Source organism: Phascolarctos cinereus, unplaced genomic scaffold (genome assembly GCF_003287225.1).
Source record: "Phascolarctos cinereus isolate Bilbo 61053 unplaced genomic scaffold, phaCin_HiC Scaffold_1;HRSCAF=81, whole genome shotgun sequence".
NCBI lineage: Eukaryota > Metazoa > Chordata > Mammalia > Diprotodontia > Phascolarctidae > Phascolarctos > Phascolarctos cinereus.
Window position 1 is genome coordinate 150,279,815 of NW_027555514.1, and position 22,794 is coordinate 150,302,608.

Genomic DNA, 22,794 nt, shown 5'->3' on the forward strand with positions numbered 1-22,794 from the left:
ACCTTCTGTCTTACAGAGTTCCCTAGAGATACTAAAAGGTTAAGTGACTTGCCCAGGGTCACCTATCCTCTAAGTATGAGAAATGGGACTTGAACCCACCTAAGTCTTCCTGACTCAGAAGCCAGTGCTCTACCCATCCTATAACATCTAATCTCAGTAGGATACTTCTGAACTCTCTATTTTCTGACACTAGCATGAGATAATTATGCTGTACTTTTTTTTTTTTCTGTTGGTTTGGCTTGGGAAGCAAAGGTGCATTTTCCATTTTAATGATTTATATTGTGGCAACTTTTGTGGATGTTTAAAAAGGAAATGGTCTTATCAATAGCCATTTTTTTTTACTTTTCCTTCCAGAAAGGCCAGTGTACATTTCACTTCCTCACTTTCTACATGCAAGCCCAGATGTGCCAGAACCTATAGATGGGCTAAATCCGAATGAAGAGGAGCATCGTACATACCTAGATGTTGAACCTGTAAGCAAACGTACAAAGCATAATAATCCTGTGATCAGAACTATATTTAAAAACCCACTTGTACTCAATAAGCATATACGTTATCCACATTCATGTTGTACCCTTTCTCTCTCATTCTAAATTTATAAAGCTTTCCTTATGGTCTCCTTTTGGGAATCAGCGTCTATAATAGAAAGGACAATGGACTTGAAGTCAGACCTGGGTTCAATTAGCTGTGTGCCTGGAAGGGGAGATAACTTCAGTAAAATGGGAATTCCAATACTTGTGCTATTTATAACATTATTTTAAGGATAAAAGGAGATTATAGCTGTAAGGTACTTTGTTGAAGCTTTGTAAAGGTTTGAGATAACAACTGGGTTTATGATTCCATTGGTATTCACATAGCCAGAATGTACAAGACATATTTAACCAGATCTCCTTGGCCCTAAGATTAATTCTGTCTCCAAAATGTGTGCCTTATTTCCCTCTGTAAAATGTAAACTGTTGTAACCAATAATAATAAAGTATGATTTTCTGCCTGGTACAGTGGAGTTGGAGGATCTGGACTCAAATCCTGCCTCTGATACTTATATTATTTGTATATCCTTGAGCAAGTCACTAAACTTCCCAGGAACTATTTTCTCATCTGTAAAATCAAGTGACCTCTGAAGTCCCTTGCAGGTCTCTACCTGTATGATCTAAGTAATGCTTATACAATATCAGGATAATCTCATTTCAATTTGTAAATAGACAAACTTTTACAAGGCAGTTCTTTTGGTTCAAATCAGAACATAATATTTTTCTCATGATTTCAAGAATCTATTATTTCAGCAACATGGGCACACTCTTGAACAACACAAATCCCAAGCTTTCAGTATTACCTTGATTTCCAAGCTATCAATTTAAATTTTAAAGCTAGGTAAGAATTAGTCCAATTATTTCATTAATTTAATGACCTCATGCTATGGATAAGTTTCTGATCCAATCTGATCCAAACACAAAATGATTGAATAACACAATCTGATTGTCATAATCATGTCTGCAGATTTGTTCTTTGTGTGTGAATACACATATATTCATGTATATGTGAATAAATATATATACATATACATTATCTATATAGAGAACATATATGTATATATACATACATACACAAACATTATAAAGATAGACTTATACCTATATATACATGCACATTGGGCTGAGTTGATAGAGCACTGAACTTGAAGACCCGAGTACAAATCCTGGCTCAGATACTTACAATCTATATGCAAGCCTGGGCAGATCAAAGTCACCTTTGTCAGACTCTCAGTTTGTTCATCTGTAAAAGAGGTTTGTGAGCTATGAAAATTAAGTGAGATGATATATGTAAAGTGCTTTGCAAACTCTAAATTGCTATATGTTTACTATTATTATTGTTGTTATTATATAAGAAATCTAACCATATATTCCAGATAGCCAATATATAAGCCTGGATGGATAATTTTATTCCATTCTTATTTTGTTTTAGGTCACTGGATTTACTTTGCGATTTGCAAAACGACTGCAGGTTAACATCCTCGTTAAACCAGTAAAAAAAATTGAGTAAGTTTTTTGAATCTGGTTTAGAATTTTAATGTGGATGAAAAATAATAATCCCTTCTAATGAGACCAAATGGAGCTACAGGATTGAACCTATTAAAGGTCAAACTTCAAATGTCACCAAGTTTCAAAACAAAATATCTACTCATAATTTATTTTTCAAATGACTTTCATTTAATAATTCAATATCAGCTGTGTTAAGGAGCATAAATGACACGTTATAAACAATCAAAAGAGGGCAGTGAGGTGGCGCAGTGTATCCCCTGCCATAGTGCTAGGCCTAGAGTCAGGTAGACTCATCTTCCTGAGGTTCAAATCTGGCCTCAGACACTTACTAGCTACGTGTCCCTGTTAACCCTGTTTGCCTTAGTTCCTCATCTGTAAAATAGCTGAAGAAGGAAGTGGCAAATCACTCCAGTATCTTTGCCAAGAAAACCCCAAATTGAGTCACAAAGACTTAGACAAGACTGAGAAACAACAACAAACAATTAAAATGTATCTGATAATCATTAAATGGAAATTAAGTGATGAATATTTAAACTATTGGATTTTGAAAAATCTACAAAATTCCTCTTGAGAATTTTGTCCTAGTACCTTTTACTTCCTGTTGAGTGTCTCCATCAGAATGTCTTCCTATTCCATCAAAGTGTGTCTTATGGAGTTGACTCTCCTCTCTTAAAATTCTTCCTACTTGCTACTATCTATAAAGAGCACTGCCAGTCTCTCAGTCATCTAGACAGGAAAATTTTAATTCCTCTTCTTTCTCCTGCACTTTCCCCATACTTTCCTGATCATGTCCACAATATCTCTTTCATCTATACTCTCATGGATCCTCATACTACGACACCCTGCTTCAAGCCTTCATCATTTTTGATCTGGAGCAGTTTCTTTGCCACTAGCCCCTTCTCTCTATAGTCATCTTTCATACCACTGAAAAAATAACATTCTTTTGTTTTGTTTTGTTTTGTTTTTATTAGTTAATTAATTTTTAGTTTTCAACATTCACTTCCACAATATTTTGAGTTCCAAATTTTCTCCCCATTTCTCCCCTCCCTCCACCCCAAGATGGTGTGCATTCTGAAAACCGCTTCCCTGATCTGCCCTTCCTTCTATCACTGGCCCCTTTCTCTTATCCCTTTCCTCTTCTATTTTCCTGTAGGGAAGTATAGATTTGTATACCCCATTGCCTGTATATCTTATTTCCCAGTTGCATGTAAAAACAATTTAACATTAGTTTTTAAAACTTCTGAGTTCCAAATTTTCTCCCTTCCTCCCTCCCCACTCACCCCCATTGAGAAGACAACAATTTTATATAGGTTATACACATGTAGTCATACAAAACACTTCCATAATAGTCATATTGTGGAAGACTAACTATATTTCCCTTCACCTTATCCTGCCCACCATTTATTCTATTCTCTCTTTTGACTCTGTCCCTTCTCAAAAGTTTTTGCTTCTCATTACCCCCTCCCCCAATTTATCTTCCCTTCTATCATCCCTTTCCCCCTGTTTTCCTGTAGGGTAAGACAGCTTGCCATACCCAATTGAGTGTGTGTGTTATTCCCTCCTTAACCCAAATCCAATGAGAGTAATATTCACTCATTCCATTTTACCTTCCTTCTCTTCCCCTCCACTGTAAAAGCTTTTTTCTCGCCTCTTTCCTGTGAGATAATTTACTCCATTCTACCTCTTCCTTTCTCCTTCTCCCAGTACATTACCCTCTCTCTCACTTCTTAATTTATTTTTTAGATATCATCCCTTCATATTCAACTCACCCTGTGCCCTCTGTGTGTGTGTGTGTGTGTGTGTTTTTCCCCCCAACTACCCTAATACTGAGAACAGAATAATATTCTTAATGTGTAGACACTTCCTTCCCTCCTCTGCTCAAACCTTCAATAACTGCCTAATACCAGAAGGTAAAATTCAAACTTCTTTAGAACCTAAAACTCTCCATCATCTCTCCTTCACCTTTCCAGACCTATTTTAGTTTCCCCATGTAATTATTGGAGCAGCTAATCAGGAAAGGCAGGAGCCTTCTCCCTATAAGCAGACAGCTTTAGGCACTGACCCTATTTAAAGGTGATTGATTCATTGTCTAGCCCTTCAGCTCATACTCAAGGCACATTCATGAGATTCTCCTTTCCCTCTGACTGGGCTAAGCTTTGAATTTGTGATTCAACAGCCTACAAAGACTTCTAAAATAATGTCTGGCACATACTATATAACTAAATTCTTGTGGACTGATATGGTTCAAAGGCATGCAGCCACCTATAACCTATTAGACTAAAAGCACTTTTTCTCTCTAGCTCATGGACTTCCTTATGATTTCTAAGCATATTTCTGTTAAGCTCAGATACCTTTGCAAGGCAAAGTTATGCTGAAAGAACACCAGAACTCTGTTCCATTGACCATGGCCCTAGTCCAATGTGGCTGAGCAAAATACAATGTATATATATGTGTGTGTGTATGTATATGTGTATGTATGTATGTATATATATATATGCATATGTATGTATACACACACACATATAGTCTTTCTTTGTAAGTAGAAATTCATCTCTCTTTAAAATAATTCGTGATAACCAAAATAAAATCAGCATTAAACATTAAAATTTATATAAACGTGTTTGCTAACATAAATAATCAAAGTCAAATAGAGAAATTGAAACTCTTGCCTGTATCAGTGACTTCCCTAGCTTTTGTGGAGAGCAAGGAAAAGGCACAGGAAGTTAAGGTTGCTTTTTGGTTGGTTTCTTTTTCTTCTTGTTATTTGTTTTTTAAGGGGGGAGGTTCCTAACGGTGAGCAAATCTTCTTTCTTCAAGTTCACAGAAAAGGGCCAGGAAGTTTTCAGTCAGCTGAGGTCTCTTATTGCTCACCATCTATATCAGCAATGCAGATTATATCCCAATTTTAACTTTTGATCTATATAATTTGAAAGTTCCTAGTATCTTCTCCTCTTGGCAGTCACAGCCTGCTGCTAATAGCTCTACCTGCCCCTAAAGATTCATGGGATGGCTTTTCTTCCTCTTTCTTCTCAGAAGTCAATACAAAGTCAGGGACAAGATCACAGAAACTTGGGGAATGTTGGGTAACCATATAAAACAAAATAAACAAACAACTCCAAAGGACAGGTAGCTGATCCCCAAGGTTTTCATACCAAATGCCTCTAAAGCCAGAGTCAAACCCATTAAACTCTTATTCATACCCCTTTCCTTCTGGGAAGTTGAAGTATTAACTATTCTCTAAAATCCCCATGCCAGGTTGTACCTCTGGATAGTCAGTCTTTTGAAATCTTTTTCTTCCTTCCATTTTATCTCAGGTGCCACCTCTTTCATGAAACCTTCCATGCCCCCTAAACACCACCCCCTCCTCACATTTTCAGAGGACACTTTGCCCAGATCTCTCATTTGCCTTTGCATTATACTGGGTTTTGGTGTATAAATTATAACTCACACAGAAGACTGAAAGCTCCTTGAACTTTGGAACTGTTTTCATCTTTGTAGCCCTAACACAATTAGCATGATTTATTACATGTGAAAGGTGGTTAATAAATGGTTGAACTGAATAATGTGTATTTCAGTTTTTTAAAATCTCTTTCATTGTGTTACAGCACTTTAAGTAAACTGGAACAGAACTATATTGTCCCAATTCTTTGGCTTAATGAGGTGAGTATTTTGAATATATTAACTACTAAAGGTCAGAAGATGTTACTTTGTAAAAAAAAAAAGTCTTTCAATGGTAGGTCTCTTTTTGAACTTAACAACTTCCCCAAACCTCTTCTTCCTCCCTCCACATTTGCTTCAAAATATGTTCTATATTTATTGTGTGTTTGTGGTTTTGGATTAGATGTGTTGTTCGGGTTATTTTTATTGTTCTAATGAAATGTTGATGAATTTAGGCAGTACTGATAATCTGTGTGTGTGCTTTTCCATTTGAATATATGACCAAAACGCACAGGAACATAAAATTTTGCTTTATACTGATGAAGCAAGAATATGTTCTGCCAATTAGTACTATTAGGACTATCTTAAACCTTTATCTCAAATAGCTGCTTATACAGTGTATTGTAAGAGGAACGGAACAAAAGAGAATCATAGACATTTGTTCAGCCCTTAGCAAATTCTGCCTTTTTCATGGAGTGGTCCTAATTCAGTCTGGTCACTTTGGGGCACATTTTGTATTCATAATTCCAAGTCAAGGACAAGTTTACAAATACCATATGATAGACTGATGCTAAAAGTCTTTGAAACTGTTTTGTAGTCATTCAAGCCTAGTCACAGAACTAATAAATACTGTGGGCCCCAAGGGTGGGAATGAACCAGAATACTCTTTGAACTTTCCTTCTGATACTGGTGAACAAATGGCTGATAGTGTGCTACAGACAGCTGATCAGTCTTACTGCAAGTTAGAATCTTAGGCAGTCATTGATCACTGTTACTATTAAAGTGCCTTAATAGAGAACGGTTAAGGATAGCAAGTAAGAAAAAGGCTTATAGTTCACTCATTTGCAGTTTTCACACACTGGCTCAACCATGATAATTCAGTCCTGACCTTGTTTGTAAAAGAGAAAGGAAGTGGACAGAAACAAGAGTTTGGTAGAAGCAGCCACTTAACAATAAGGGGAAAGTAGTGGAAAGGAAGAAGCAAATGGAATAAAAAAAGAAACATTGAAGCGACATCAGTGTTTCAGTGCACTTTATATGTATCTTTATCCCATGTCTCCCTTGGTCCACAAAGAGTAAAAACGTTTAGTAGGTTAAAGCCTAGGGCATGGATGTTTTCCTCTGAAGTACAGAGCCATTAAGCCATGATTCTCTTCTTTTCCTGAGTTGGCCCCAAATAAATCCTAGTTACTCATCACAATTTCTTAAGCTCCTCAGGCATAATTTCATGTGTGAAAATGCACTTGCAGAAGAATGCAAGAGGAAAGTATTTGTTATATAATCATTGTTTATTTTACTGCCTTGTAAGTAATTGTACTTTGCCTTGATTTCAGACTGGTACCATTGGTGACGAGAAAGCTGAAATGTTCAGAAAACAAGTAACTGGCAAAATAAATCTCTTGGGTCTGGTAGAAATGATTTTACTCACCGTTGGTCTTGTGACCTTTGTTGCATCCATGATTGCATATTGTGTATGCAGGTCAAAGAAAATAAAATAAGTAAGTACATCTCAAAAAAAAAACCTGTTGATGACATAGCATAGTTCTTCACTTTCTGTGTTTTCATGGTATTCAAAAGAAGGGTCATACAGCTAAAAACTGTGAATGTTTCTGTGTGAACAACCCAACATTCAGTTACCCTACAATTATGATGGGCTTTATAGATATAAAGTAAGAAGTAGAAAAGGCATAGCATTATAGGTTCTTAGAGTTGGAAGGCACCTTAGTGGCCATGTAAGCCAATCACAACATAATGATTCCTTTTCTACAATATCATGGTCATTAGTAAATCAACTTCTGCTTGAAGATTTCTAATGACAAGGAACTCACTATATTGCAAGATTGTTGTTAAGATCAAATGAGATAATTTTTGTAATCATCCTTGAAAACTTATGTTAAGGTATTACTAGTTGTTAGCTAATAAATCAGGTAGATGGTACACTCTGGAAAACCTGAGGTCCAATCCCTCCTCAGACACTTCCTAACTGTGTGACTCTGGGCAAGTCACTTAGCTCTCAATTTATTCAACTGTAAAATGGAAATAATAATGACACCTACTTCCCAAGATTGTTGTGAGGATTCAAATGAATTAATAATCGTAAAGAACTTTACAACCTTTCTGTGACTTTTAGCCTTATAGAGTTGGGTGGGGTATGGAGTGGCTAAATGAAGTAGTCAGCATCACACGGTTAATATGTGAAGAAGCAAGACTTGAACACAGAATGGTGAGATGTTGAATGACTTCCCCAGGAGTAGGTGGTCACCACATGTTAAACAAGATGTTATACTTGAGAGGCAGTTCACTCTGGCTGTCTTTCTGTCTCAAACAAAAACAAAAGACTCAAATATACAAACATACAAAGTAAAGACCCTTTAATACCATTTTATCCATTCTCCATTCAGCCACTGAAGTGTTCTTAAGACATTTCTGATCGTGTCACCTCCTTACTCAGTAAACTCTAGGTGCTCCCTATTACCTCTAGCAGTAAATATAAATTTCTCTGTTTGGCATTTAAAACTCTTCATAACCTAACCCTCTCCCACTTTTTCAGTCTTTTTTTTTTTCTGGTGAGGCAATTGGGGTTAAGTGACTTGCCCAGGGTCACACAGCTAGTGAGTATCATGTGTCTGAGGCCGGATTTCAACTCAGGTCCTCCTGACTCTATCCACTGCTCCATCTAGCTGCCCCCTTTTCAGTCTTCTTAACACCTTGTTCCCTAAAACAAGCTCTTCAGTTCAATGACACCAGTCTACTGGTTGCTCCGTGAAAAAGACGCTCTATCCCTCTCCATTCCAAGTATTTTCTCTGACTACTTCCCATCCCTGGAATGCTCTGCCTCCTCTTCTATGACTATTGACCACCCCACCTTCCTTTAAGTGCCAACTAAAATTCCGCCTTCTACTGAAAACTTTTTCCCAACTCTTCTTTATCTCAGTCCTCTTCCTATGTTAATTATTTCCTATTTATCCTATATATAGACTGCTTTGTATACATTTTTTGCCTGTTATCTCCTCCATTAGATTTTAAGCTCCTTCAGGGCAGGAACTATCTTCTACCTCCATTTATACTTCCAGAACTTAATTCAATACCTGGCACATAATAGGCACTTAATAGATGTTTATTGAATTGAATTGAATATCGGCTTCATATAATCATATCATATTAACTTCATTTCAGTCTGATCTCACATCAAGAAATTAATCTTCTATTCATTAAGTCATGATTACTCTAAGACTTTTGGGAAGACAAGGATACATATCAGCTTGATATCTTCACTTTGCTGTATTGTATACAGGCTAAATATGGGATGGAGTTTTCTCTTTACTACTCCAGAGGGGAGAGGGGAAAAAATACATGTGTGTGTGTGTGTGTACACACACACATATATATAAAGTATGTATATATGTGTGTGTATATGTATGTATATGTGTGTATATATATGTATATGTGTGCATATATATATATATATACATATCCACATGCATATATATATATATATATACATACACACACACACACACACACATATTCTTTTTGGTGAGGCAATCAGGGCTAAGTGACAGCTAATAAGTGTCAAGTATCTAAGGCAGATCCTCCTGACTGGAGCTCTATCTACTGTACCACCTAGCTGCCCCAGAAATACATTTTTCCTACAGGATTTTCTTGTACAAATTTTCAACAGCCCACAGGTTGGAGAATTAGGCTGTCAGATAACCAAAAAAAAAAAAAAAAAGACTCCTGGAGACCTGGTATTTAACCTATTTATTTACACTCTTTAAAAAGTTGTAAACTTCTTAACTTTTAAAAGAGAGTAACTCATTAACTTTTTTCTCATTTTACAGGTAACAAGAGACACTTTGGATACAGAGGACAGCATTGCCATGATTAGGATCTTCGGTAACATTGGCTCAAATAATCCAGATTTAACATAGTTTGTGTGCACAAACTGTACTAGGGAGAAGCTGAGACATTGATCTTAAAGCTAACTAGCATTTTTTTTTCTGAAGGACTATTGTTAGGTTGCCACTACAGTAAATAAAATTTCATACCCCCCATCATACCTTTTAAACTGCATCATGATCAAGTTGGTTGCAAAATCTATAGAATGAAATTATACGTGAGTAAATTGCTCCTATCTCTAGTACTGTCTGGTTAGAGATTCAGTACAAAAGTTGAAGTCTGCACAGCCTAAGGACTGAGATTTCCAATGTTCCAATATCCAGGGTAAAAGAGCTGTCACCAACTATGTTGTCTATATATAGTCAGTGGCAATAATTCAACTTTTCTTTTTCTTTCTCAAAAGCTGTCAATCTAACACTTCATGAGAAACAATTAACTTGAAAGGCCAGTGGGAAATATATGAATATTGGTGCCACTGTTTTTACCTTAGCCCATTCAGAAACAAAAAAAAAAGCATCAACCAGTTTTTATTCAAGTGTAAGCCCTGTTCTTCTAGACCCTGTGCATGAAAATGAAAACCATTCCATCCCCTGTCTTTTTATTTTCATGAATATGGGCTTGGATATTTCCCCCAAGCTTTTCAGTTGGTTAGGGAGCTTGTGAGTATAGCCCTTTATTCTTCCATTCATCTGAGACTTAAGATTGGTTATTGCAGAACGCTGCACTGTCATCAGAGAAAGAATCATAAGTGTTGTTTTCATGGACTATAATCACTGATAGAATATGTATATGAATAAAGTTATTTGTTACATTACATTGCATAATAACTCCCAAAAGTACTGATTTAAAACTCAAATTATTTTGATTAGTCTTCTTCTATATTATTGTACTCCTCTATTCCTTTATTTTCATGTAACCTGTACCTTTCCTTTTTGTTCTTCCAACATAGGAATATTTTAATGTTTCCTTTCTTCATCTAGGTTCTAAGTTTTGCTGACATTTAATCAACAATATCTGATTACCCTTCAGCTTCATTTGTTTTTTTTTCTTTTTTTCTGAAGAATTGGGGAAGAAAAGGCAGAAACATGCTGAGTTCCTTCTCTGGTTCATTTTTTTAAAAAATAGAAGTTGAGGCATTCTGAATAGAGTTCTTCCATCCCTTGCATTGGTAGAGGCAATTAATGACCTGTTTTTTCCTGTGGTCATTGATAACACCAGAGTATGGTAGAATAGAATTTCACTTTTTTTGGAAAGAAGAGTACACTTCATGTTTCTAGTATAGAAAAAAGAAGCAAGATGATTATGTATTGTTAAGCCAAGTATAAAGAAATGAGAAATATTAATCATTTTTTTCTTTCATATTAAAATTGGGAACGGATCAGGATCTCAGTATGTACCGTGGCACATCTTGAGTAGGGATGGGGGTGGGAATCTCCTTGAAGAATTCAGAGATTTAACAAAATTAGTTGATTGGAGATATAGATGTGTATCAGTGTATTGAACAATTATTAGTTTATTGTGAGGTACAAAATCTATTCTCAGATAGTAAGCAAAGATAACCAAAAGCATTCACTTAGAAGATAGCATATTCATCTAACTCTCAAGAAATCTCATTAAATAACAAAACGTTTAGGTGTGCTTCCTGCAATGGAAACATATTATATTTTATGCTTACCTAGAAGACAAAACAAAACAAAGAAATGAAAACATGTCTTTATGTTCTAGGAAGACCCAGAGCTTCGAGGACTAGGCTAACATAGTTTTGGGACAGGAAATATATAATCTACCTCCAGTCCCCAATCAATAAGTAAATAATACTTCCCAAAGCAAATCTAGACCTGGGTTCAGCTGGGTAACATTCCTAGAACTTAATGACATTTATAATACATGCTGGCCCTGATTCAAGCACTTAGAAATAAGAGAGGTGAGATTGAGCGTTTTCTTTTCCCACATGCATTAATTGTTTAAATGGAGCCTTAACTTTATGGAGCTCCTCTTATATGCTAGACATTACATTTCAATTTTCAAAATTGTCCATATGACTATCAAAGACTGAAAATTCTCATGCAAGATGTCTGTGTTGAAAAAATTCCATAGTAAACTGAACATTGTTTCATTTTTGAAAAGACAAGGTTGTTTTTGTCTGAAAAAAAATGATAGGTGAATTTTGGATAATTTTATTTCTTGTATATTTGTGCAAAAAAAATAGTGTTTTTTTTTCCAAATAAATGACTAGTTTTCAATAGGGTTAAATGTTTGAGGATTTGTAATTGTATGTGGGTGAAATGGATGATTTTTTAAAAATGCAAAACTATACAGAGTGACAGAAAAGCACATTTCATCCTTGATCTTAATTGCAAAAAAATCATGAAAATCCTTGAAAACTGGTTTTTGTGCATAAAAATTTGCCATCTGAAATCATCTAGTTTTTGTAGACAAAACAAATGCTTCTTGCTGTTAATATGTGAACTGAGAAACAAAAAAAGGTATTGTGCTTGGATTCTCAGGAAAAATGTATATTATATATATAAAATATATATATATATATTTAGCACTGCTTGTGAAAGCAACAGATGTAGTTATATACAGCCTGTTTCTATACTGAAATCTAACTTTGTAATAGGGCTGAATGCTTGTTTAAAAGGTGTGTATGTGTGCGATAATGTCTTAATTATTTTCTATATTTTTTGTTACCCATATTAAATATTTGAGCTATACACAAAGCATTGTTTAATTTGGAGGATATGATGACCCAATTTTCTATCTGAAGTCACCAGAACAGGGACAGAGTAGTTAACATTCTACTTTCTCTCCCCAAAAACTATGGAAATCTTGGATGTTTGGTATCCTCCTAACTGCATTCTGGATACTTTTATAATTCTTGTCTCTTTACATATGTATTAACTGAATTATTCTGTCCCTTCCCTCATAGGTGTATTTGTTTTGCAGGGTAAGTGGAGTAATCATTTCTAAATGAGTTAATAATTTATATTTATATTGAAGATACAGAACAGTCTGCCTTTCATCTTCATGGCCCCCAAATTGCACCATTTTGAAACATGTGTGAAAATAAATAAGCTTCTATTACTAAAAAAAAAATAAGTGTTTTCTGCCTCCTTCCTTTTCTCCATTGCTCTTGCATTTTTGCATATTTGTGGTTATGTTATTACTTTAATTTTAGTTGTGTGGACATTCACTTTAGATTGTGTGGATTCATCATTTTGTGCCTTTAATCATATTTAATTTTCAGTTAACATTTAAACATACCTTCTCATGGTAAAATGATAGAATTAGATCAATAAGGGACCTTCCTCATTTTATAGATGAGGAAATAGAGGCCCAGGGAGTTTAAGTGACTTGTCTAAAGTCATACCAGTAGTGTTAGAATCCATATTTAAACTCAGATCCTTTGGCTCCAAAGCCAGAAATTTTTTCACTGAACTATACTGCTTCCCAAAGTATTCCTATATGACATAACCCAGGAAGGAATCAGTTCTATTTATTCATAGTCATACAGAACAGATAATACAAGCCTCCGGTAATTTTTAAAGTTTTATATAGCCTTGGCATGAGTTTTATGGCTGCTTTGTTGTTTAATGATAACATCACTTTGATTCTATGTGTATTTCTCATCCAGAAGAAATAGGGCTACAAAGGGAATCTATGTAGTGTGAACAGTGCGTGTCAATAACTCACTCAGGGAATTATAAACACAGATGCTTTGAAACTCTTAATGTCTCTATTATCAGTTTCAGATTAAAATAATAAAATGAATCTATCGGATAGTGTAACTTGGTGAGTTGACACGACTTGGAATCTTATTGACAGTCCCCATTTTTCATGACAATAAAATAATGGCTGCAACCTCAGGGCCAAGTGTCTGTCTGTATCTTTCCTCAGTATAGGAACATCCATACCAAAAGGTTTGCATTAATTCATCACTAATTCAATAAATTCCTCAAAGTTCATCCTTGTTCCAGACAAGTTATCAGTTGAAGTGATTACTTCCTAAGTTAACATGGGGCAAAAGGTCCAAATACAATAACTGAAAAGTGTGGTAGATTTCACCCACCCTACCTAATTAAGATGCTTTACACAGATTAGTACTTTTATGGTTGGACTCTGTCCTCTAATACTTATTGCACCAGTGTTGTGTAGTCCCAGAGGAAATTACCCCGTTCAAGCTTATGGTTTGGATAAGAATTATCAGCATTTTCTGATCAGGTCAGTAGCAGAAAGTCTTCTGTCCAGTGCCAAATTCAGTGTGGTTTCCCTAGATATTCATTGCTATAGACCTGAAAGAGACCTCCAAGGCCATCTAATTCAACAGATTCATTTTACATATGAGGAAATGGAGGATCAGGAAGGTTAAATGATTTGCCCAAGTTCACACAGCTTCAGAGTGGATTTTGAACACCTTCTCCAAACCCATGATAATACAGTCATAGGTATAGAGCTAGAAGGGATTTCACAACTTCTCTCTGTCTCTCTCTGTCTCTCTCTCTGTCTCTCCAGGAAGCAAGGTGCTACCCAAATCGGGTAGATTACTGTAATAATTTTGTTATTGTTTTACAGAATGAAACATTTTTCCCTCAATAGGATTAAGCCAAACCTATTACAGCCCCTCCCACAATACCTCCACCAATAATCAAATATTCTTAAAGATTGATTTTATTATGGAATGAATGAAGTATGCTATTTATCAGCCTAGGTGTTAACTTCATCTTGACTATTTTATTTGTTTCCCAATATTTTATGAATCTTCCATCATCCTGCAATACGGCACCCATGTAATCTGAGGGCAATTCTTTGTGCTTGAATTTATCCCCATCTTCTCATACCACAGAACATATTCCTGTGCCATTCAAGCTTCATTTTTCCCTACCTCCTTATTCCACTTGTTCCCCTTGTTGCAGCCTAAACTTTTCTTTTTTTATGTCTGAACACACTTTTTACACTATTTTTTGTGTCACCCCTTTCACTGTTCTTTAGAATTTTCAAGATGATAACATTTAAGCCAGAAATTTTGCATATTAAATAGAAGAGTGAGTTACAGTAACATTATAAAATACAAGAAAATTTTCCCTTTCAGTAGATTAGATGCTAGAGGAAGAAATAGAAAGCGAGATTCTGTGGCATATCAATTTTCTTCATCTCTTACCCACTGGATTTCTAACATGTTCTTGAAGTAGCCACTAGATGGCACACACAGACCTAAAGTTAAATGTTCTGTTCCAGGAAAACAACAACAAAACCACATAGGAGGGAATGTAAGGACTTTTTGTTTATTTTGCCTGTTTATTTGACTGAATTAGAATGGAGGCCAGACACTGAAATTTTCTTTACACACACTACTATTATTCTGCACTGAATGTATTTATGAAGATAGTGGAATGGTTTGGAAAATCATCATAGTGCATATTAAAGGATGGATTTGGATTCAGAAGACTAAGGCTATATTCCTCTGACTTATTATTTGTGTAACTTGAGCAAATTATTTCAACTTTCATGGACGCTATTTCTCTATCTAGAAAATGGCCTAGACTAGATGAACTCCAAGATCCTTTCCCCCTGTAAATCCTTTATCCTAATGGAAAGAACTTTGGATATGGAATTTGAGACCTGTGTTCTATTTCTAGCTCTGAAATTAACTAAATATATAATGCTGTTTGTTGTTTAATTGTTTAGATGTGTCTGACTCTTCATGACCCCTGTTGGGGTTTTCTTGACAAAGATACTAGAGTGGTTTGCCATTTCTTTCTCCAGCTTATTTTACAGATGTTGAAACTGAGGAAAACGAGGTTAAGTGACTTGCCCAGAGTCACACAGCTATTAAGTGTTTGAGGCCAAATTTGAACTCAGGTCCTCCTGACTCCATGCCCTCTATCCACTGAATATCATAACTGCCTATGACATTGGGCAAATCTTAACCTCCCTGGAACTTAGTTTCTTCTGTAAAATGAAAGAGTTGGAATAAATGATATTTCATATTCCTTCTAGGTCTAAAATTATTCTAACTTTATTTTTAAAAAATCTTTTTAGCTTGCACATAAGACTTTCCCAAAGCATTGAAGTATTTGGTATTTTTTACTTGCCTTTTAATAAAGGACACTTCTCTTTGTTCTTAGCCATACCCTCCATTAGAAATCTGTGGAAGGGCTAAAGAACTCTGGAAATAAGTTGTTGTTGTTATTTTTCCTAGCACCTAAACATTATTTCTCTTGGCTTTTCACATGGTCCCTAGCACTCTGAACTGGCAACTTTACACAGCTCTAGAGCTCTGGATTTTGCATACAGATGACCTACTACGCTAGGATAATCAGCTGATGCCACAGTAGTCTTCTTACCTTTTTCTCACTGGCATTGGCTATGAGATATAGACACAACTCAAGTGTGACTCCCAGGACTCAGAGCCTGAAACAATATGGATAATATTTAAGGTAAAATTTCAAACATTAGCCTGAGGGTTAGAAGGAGATTTTATGGTTTTTCTCCATTAAGTTGTCGAAATCTCAGCATTAGCTATTGCCATGGATTTATATGCATAAGATCACCATTGACTATTATAAATCTAGTGTTTTAAATTAAAGACAGCCACATCCTTTTGTTCTGCTGGAAAGCATCAATAGCAATGAAATAAATATAAATGTTGTAAGCAAGAGTAATGTAGAAATATTTCCAAATTTGTGGAAATTACAAGCATCCTTAATTCCAGAAAAGTAAGATTCATTATAGGATTAGATAGTTGAAGATCTCACCCATCATCACACACACACACACACACACACACACACACACACACACACACACACACACACACACGTGCACTGGTACTCCCAAGAGGCAACCTTATGGTCAATATAGAAACATTGGCAGTGTCCATTGGGAAGGACACTTGCTCCTGACTCAACTCACTCTCTGGATTCTTCTACTTCCTCACCAGTATCCCTACCATCTTGAAGATGATAAGGCCACCTTGAGGCCTACTCTTTTGATTGGTGACTCTCTAGCCAAGACAACTGCTAAGTAAATAGTTTCTTTCTCACTCTCACTCTCACTCTCACTCTCACTCCTGTTCTCATCTATCCCTCTCACTCATCTATCCATCTATTGTCTTGGAAACGATGCAGGATAGAACTATATTCAAGTTTAATTTTTACTCCTTCTAACATTAACTTCTCACAGCCCCCAACAGGAAAGGACTTCTCTGGCCTGGGGAGCAAAATTGGTATGATTGGTGGGACATGTTGGTCAATGTGGTACAGAAGAAGATGTATTGACTTAGGAGTCAGAGCCTTGCCTCAGATGCCTTAATGACCTTCAGTAAATCACCCTGGGCCTCAGTTTCCATCATTTGAACAAAAGAGGGAGCTGGATGATATTGCCTCTGATGTCTTTCCACTCATAGATCTTCGATGCTGTAAACAAACAGGTTATACCTCACTTTGTGGCCGGGGTGGGGAGAAACGGGGAATTATTCAGTCAATGACCCTAGAAAATAGCGTCCAGAACCCTTATCGTTGTGTTAGAGATTTGTGAAGGTACAAAAGGCCAGAGTTACTTTAGGGATTTTACAATTATCTTGCTTACTCCATCCCAGAAATCTTTAAAACACTTTTCTATTGGATAGCCCAACAGTTTGGTACCAACTCCTACCAGTAAGCATGCAAGGCAAGGTTTCACATAAACATAACCATTTTTTAGTGACCAATTACTTTATAAAAGATATTTTGGATATATTGGTGAGATCTCAGAAAGCTGATATAAAAGCAGAATATTAATTTATATATACCTTTATAATTTATGGTTCTAAAAAGATTTAATTATAATTAGTTCTGTAGAGTGGCTAGGTGGTACGGTGGATAGAGCACCAGACCTGGAGTCAGGAAGACTCATCTTCCTGAGTTCAAATCTGGCCTCTGATACTTACTACCTGTGTAACCCTGGGCAAGACACTTAACCCTGTTTACCTCAGTTTTGCTCAGTAAAATGAGCTGGAGAAGGAAATGGCACACCACTCCAGTATCTTTGGCAAGAAAACACCAAATGGGGTCATGAAAAGTTGAATATGACTGAAATGACTGAACAAGAAGTTCTTATGTATATACTAGGCATTCTAAAGGATATGTATAACACCTGGATCTTTCCCTCAGAAAGACTATAATCTTAAGACATGATGAAGGGCATGGTTTCAGAGAAAACTGAGAAGACTCATATGAACTGATGCATCGTGAAATGAACAAAATGAGAAGAATAATTTTCTAAAATAACAATATTCTAAAGATAACTTTGAAACTCTTAGGAACACTTATAAACATAATTACTAACCATGATTAGAGTGGACTTTTGATAAAACAGACTACTCACCTTGTGATTAATAAATGATAGACTCAGATTGTAGATTGATACGTATTTTTTTTTCTTTCACATGGCCAATCAGGTAATATGTTTGCTTTACTATACATGATTGTAACAGGCATTCTCTTTTCTTGCTTTCAAAATGGGGGGGGGGAGGTTAGAAGTAGAGAAGGTGGATCTTCATTCAAAAAATAAAATTTAATTAAAATTTTTTAAAAAATATAATATTGTTGGGAAGATAAGATGAAAGTGTGGCATAGCAAAAAGAGCACTGATTTGCAAGTCAGAAGAGCTTCATTCAAATTCACTTCTGCTACTTAATCTTTATGTGATCTTGGACACATCCCTTCAATTTTCTAGGACTCAGTTTCCTTATCTATAAAATGAGTAAGTTAGAATAGAACATCTTTAATGTCATATCAAATCAACCTATAGAATCTATGAATGCAAACACAAGCAAAGTTAATTGCAAGTAAAATAACAATTCAAGTCAATGTGACAGGAGATAATAGGAAGCTCAAAGCTCTATGAGGGCAGGGACAATTGTTTAACTTGTTTCATGTGCATTAAGAGAGACATGGATTCCTATCTCCAAGGAGATCAAATAAAGAAAGAAAGGGTCCATACCAAAATATATATATTTTAACAACTCTTTTTGTTATAGAATGAAACTGGAAATTAAAAGAGGGTACCCATCTATTGAAGAATGGTTGGACAAATTATGGTATCTGAATATAGTGAAATATTATTGAGCTGTAAGAAGTGATGAAAAAGATGATTTCAGAAAAACTTTGGAAGATTTGTGTGAACTTATACACTGAAGTGAGTAGAACCAGGAGAACAATTTATGCAATAATTTAAAAAAATTATAAAGATAAACAGCTTGGAAAGATTTGAGAACTATAATCAAAAGAATAATCAACCACAATGTCAGAAGACCAGGGATGAAGCATGCTATCCATTTCCTGACAGAAAGGTGATAGACCAAGGTACAGAAGGAGGCATACATTTTCTAACAGATACATATTTGTTGAAATTTAGAGGGGGAGAGTAATGAGAAGGAAGAGATTTAGTGATAGGGCTGCCAAAACACAGAAAAGAAAATAAAAGAAGTTCATTGAACAATTCTTTTCTAAGGCACTGAAGAAAACGGAAAGAAGGCTGAAAGGAAACACAAATAGGACAGCTTTGAAAATTACATCTTGAATTTGTTTCATACATAAAGGGAAAATTAAACTGTACCTAATAGAGATTCACAGTCTCATGTGCAACTGTCTTTTTATTCCACTTTATATGTGGAAATTCTCATGCTATCTGGTATTTAAATTTAGAATGAAAAAAAATTAAAAGAGGTATACCTTCTAAGAATGAGATGGTATTTCCATTGTACTATGATCTTATCAGACAACCTCTAGAATACTGTGTTCATTTCATTGACAGAAACATACAAAGTGCTTAATAAATGCTTGTTTGAGTGGTTTGGGGCATTGCAATTTTAGAACACTAAGCTGGAAAAATATGCAGAAAAGATCAATCAAGATGGCAAAAGACCTTCATTCTACAGCATATATATGGAGTAGTTGAAGGTACTGAATATGTTCAGCCTGGAGGAAACTTGGGAGGGACATGATGACTGTGTTCAATCATTTGAGGAGCTGTCTTGTGGAAAAGGGAATAAACCTGTTCTCTTTGTCTCTACAGGATAGAGCTAGGAGTGATAGATAGAAGTTGCAAAGAGAATTGATGCTGAAAAAAAAACTTGCTAACAATTTGAACTATCCAGAAGTGAAATGAGCTGCTTCTGAGATAATAGACTCTCCCTAGATTTAGGTCTTGAGGAAGAACATAAATGCAGGCTATTAAAAAGACAAAGCATCTCGATGTAGTTTGCTTCTTAACCTGCATGCTTATGTGTTATTTTTATAAATGAGTTATTTATTGAAGTTCATGCCATAAAATAACAAGACCTCAGATTAGAATATTATGGCTAAAGTTAAGTGCATCCAAGAGTTCAAATCATACACTAAGTGCTTATGTTCACAGTCTTAGTTCATTCACCACAGATATGGCATTTTAATGGTAGTAAGTTTAAATTATAAGCAAGGTCTGAAGAATCTGGCCAAGAACAATGAGATTCACTCTTACAATTCATTAAAAATAAATAATTTGGGTTATTTAAAACCAATTTGAAGGGAGGAAATGCAGAATCCAGTGCTAATATTTAGGGAATATGGCACATTCCTGTGGAAGTTATACCAGGAATGTAGGGCTGGTTCAATATTAGGAAAACTATCAGCATAATTGACCCTGTCAATAACAAAACCAAAAGAAATCACATGATTATCTCAATAGATGCAGAAAAAGCCTTTGACAAAATACAACACCCATTCCTACTAAAAACATTAGAAAGCATAGGTATAAATGGAGCTTACATTAAAGTGATAAGTAATTCTTACGTAAAACCATAAGCAAGCATTATCTGTAATAGGGATAAGCCAGAAGCCTTCCCATACAATCAGGGGTGAAGTAAGGATACCTATTGTCACCTTTATTTTTTAATATTGTGCTATTACCTATAGATCATAGAAATGTTAGCTAACTAGTTAATTACTGTAATGTTAGCTAACATTGTAGAAATGTTAGCTATAGCAATAAGGGAAGTAAAAGTAATTAAAAGGAATTAGAATAGGCAATGAGGAAACAAAATTGTCACTCTTTGCAGATGATATGGTGTTATACTTAGAGAAGCCTAGAGAATCATATAAAAAAAAATTCTTGAAATTATTAACAACTTTAGCAAAGTTGTAGAACACAAACTAAAACCACATAAATAATCAGTATTTCTATATATTATCAACAAAGTTCAACAGCAAGCAATAGAAAGAGAAATTCTATTTAAAATAACTGTAGATAATATAAAAAACTTTGGAGTCTACCTGTCATGACAAAAGCAGTAACTATATGAACACAACTATTAAACAGTTTTCACGCAAATAAAGTTAGGTCTAAACAATTGGAAAATATTAATTGATCATGGGTAGGCTGAGTTAATATAATAAAATGACAATTCTACCTAAATTAATTTATTTATTAAGTGCCAAATAAAATGGAAAAAAATATTTTATAGAACTAGAAAAATAATAACAAAATTCATCTGGAAGAACAAATGCTCAAGAATATCAATGGAATCAGTGAAACAAAATGTGTGAAGTGGTAATTATCAAAACAATTTGATAAAAGAGCATGGATTAGTTTATATGTTAGATTTGTGGATAAGGGAAGACTTTAGGACCAAAGAAGACATAAAGAACATTACAAAATGTAAAATAGATAATTTTAATTTTAAAATATTAAAATGTTTTACACAAAGATGTAGTATTTTCCAGCAGTATCTTGCTATCATATGCTCTCTTAAAACATTCTGGAATCCTTCCAATCTCCTCCTATAAGAGGCCACCTATACATGTAGCACTTTCTCAGTGTCTTTGAGCAGCCTAAAGTCTCTATGTCTGTTTGCCACTCTCTGGCTTCATGCTTACCTCTTGTTACATATATCTGTACTTTTCTTCTGTGTTTCCATTTCCCTTCTTAAAGATATTTTAGTACAGGTCACACTGGCTCCAAAGGTAGTATGAAAATAAATAATAAGGTAGGCAACAATGATAAAAGCTCCTTTACTAAAAACAGTCAATAAGCACTTATGGGTGCAGCTCTCCATGTATCCCCAGTCATTAAGACTTATCCTGTTAACAACAACGGCCAACCCAGGAATAAAGATTTTGTCAAATCTATTAGGATTCAAATTCAGGAATCATAAATCTTAATTCCTTGCACTTATATATTCAGGGATTTAGAAAAGTTTTTAGTTCTTTTTCTTCATCAAACATAGAGCACTGGCCTTCTACAGGGCTGAGGTACTATAGAAGAGCTACCTCCCCTCACAAAAAGGCCCATGTTTTTTCCTGGTCTTCATGATCAAGGGCTAAACATGCTTAAAATCATTGTTCTGTGACCTAATCTGCTGCTTGTAGCCTGAAGTTTAATGATACCTTACTAGCTATGTGATCCTGGCCAATTACCTAACTTTTGTCTGCCTCAGTTTCCTTAATTGCAAAATGAGGATAATAATAATAACACCTACCTCTCAGGGTTGTGATGATCAAATGAGATAATATCTCTAAAGAGCTTAGGACAGTGCCTAGCACATAGTAAGTACATGAAATTGTTTTCTTCTTCCTTCCCTTCCTTTCTTCTCTTCCTTTCCCTTCCCTTCCACTTCCTCATAGACTCAGAGCTTAGAGATCATTGAATCCAATGCTCACCTTGTGTTTCTATGCATATGTATAGCAGATAAGAAAACTGAAGGTTAGAAAAATTAAGTGGCTTGACCAAGGTTGCACAACTAAGTGCCAAAGGAAGGATTTGAACTCAGTTCTTTCTAGATACAGTTCTATTTCCTCTGTGCAATTCTGACTTGACTCTCAGGTTGCAACAAGTCATCTCATACTCCCCTAAAACCAACCGCCCTTAAGGTCTTGGTTTGCCTTTAATGTGCCCTTCTATGAACTTAAGAATGTTCTTATTTAAATAGAGTTTCCTACTCTCCATCTTTTTTTCCTGAACTAGGCTGCTCAGCACCATGGCACTAAACAACATAAAAATAATTACATATGGCTATAAAAGGATGCATTTAAATCCTAGGGGAGCATGTCTTAAAACTCCACCCTCAAGTCAATGCCAAATTATACTTTGTTGTTGTTTTTTTAACCAGCATAGACCAAACATTCATGTTTAATTTGAACTAACAGTTTCTTAAGGTTAAGCTGAAAAAGAAGATATT

The 22,794-nt window shown here is 35.3% G+C and overlaps 1 protein-coding gene across 10 annotated transcripts in view; it reads left to right on the forward strand.

The window, feature by feature from the left end:
* CD36 (CD36 molecule (CD36 blood group)) overlaps positions 1 to 12,615 on the forward strand; it is a 137,873-nt gene extending 125,258 nt beyond the window's left edge. For 9 of the 10 annotated variants that reach the window (XM_020984480.2, XM_020984478.2, XM_020984479.2 and 6 more), the window contains 5 exons: positions 355 to 473; positions 1,963 to 2,036; positions 5,645 to 5,699; positions 7,031 to 7,195; positions 9,539 to 12,615. In XM_020984480.2, coding sequence (XP_020840139.1) covers positions 355 to 473; positions 1,963 to 2,036; positions 5,645 to 5,699; positions 7,031 to 7,195 — 413 coding nt within the window. In that variant the 3' untranslated portion in view covers positions 9,539 to 12,615. Of the gene's footprint in view, positions 1 to 354; positions 474 to 1,962; positions 2,037 to 5,644; positions 5,700 to 7,030; positions 7,200 to 9,538 lie in introns of those variants that run through there. The other variant, XM_078154555.1, reaches the window with a different exon arrangement.
* The last annotated feature ends 10,179 nt before the right edge of the window (positions 12,616 to 22,794 follow it).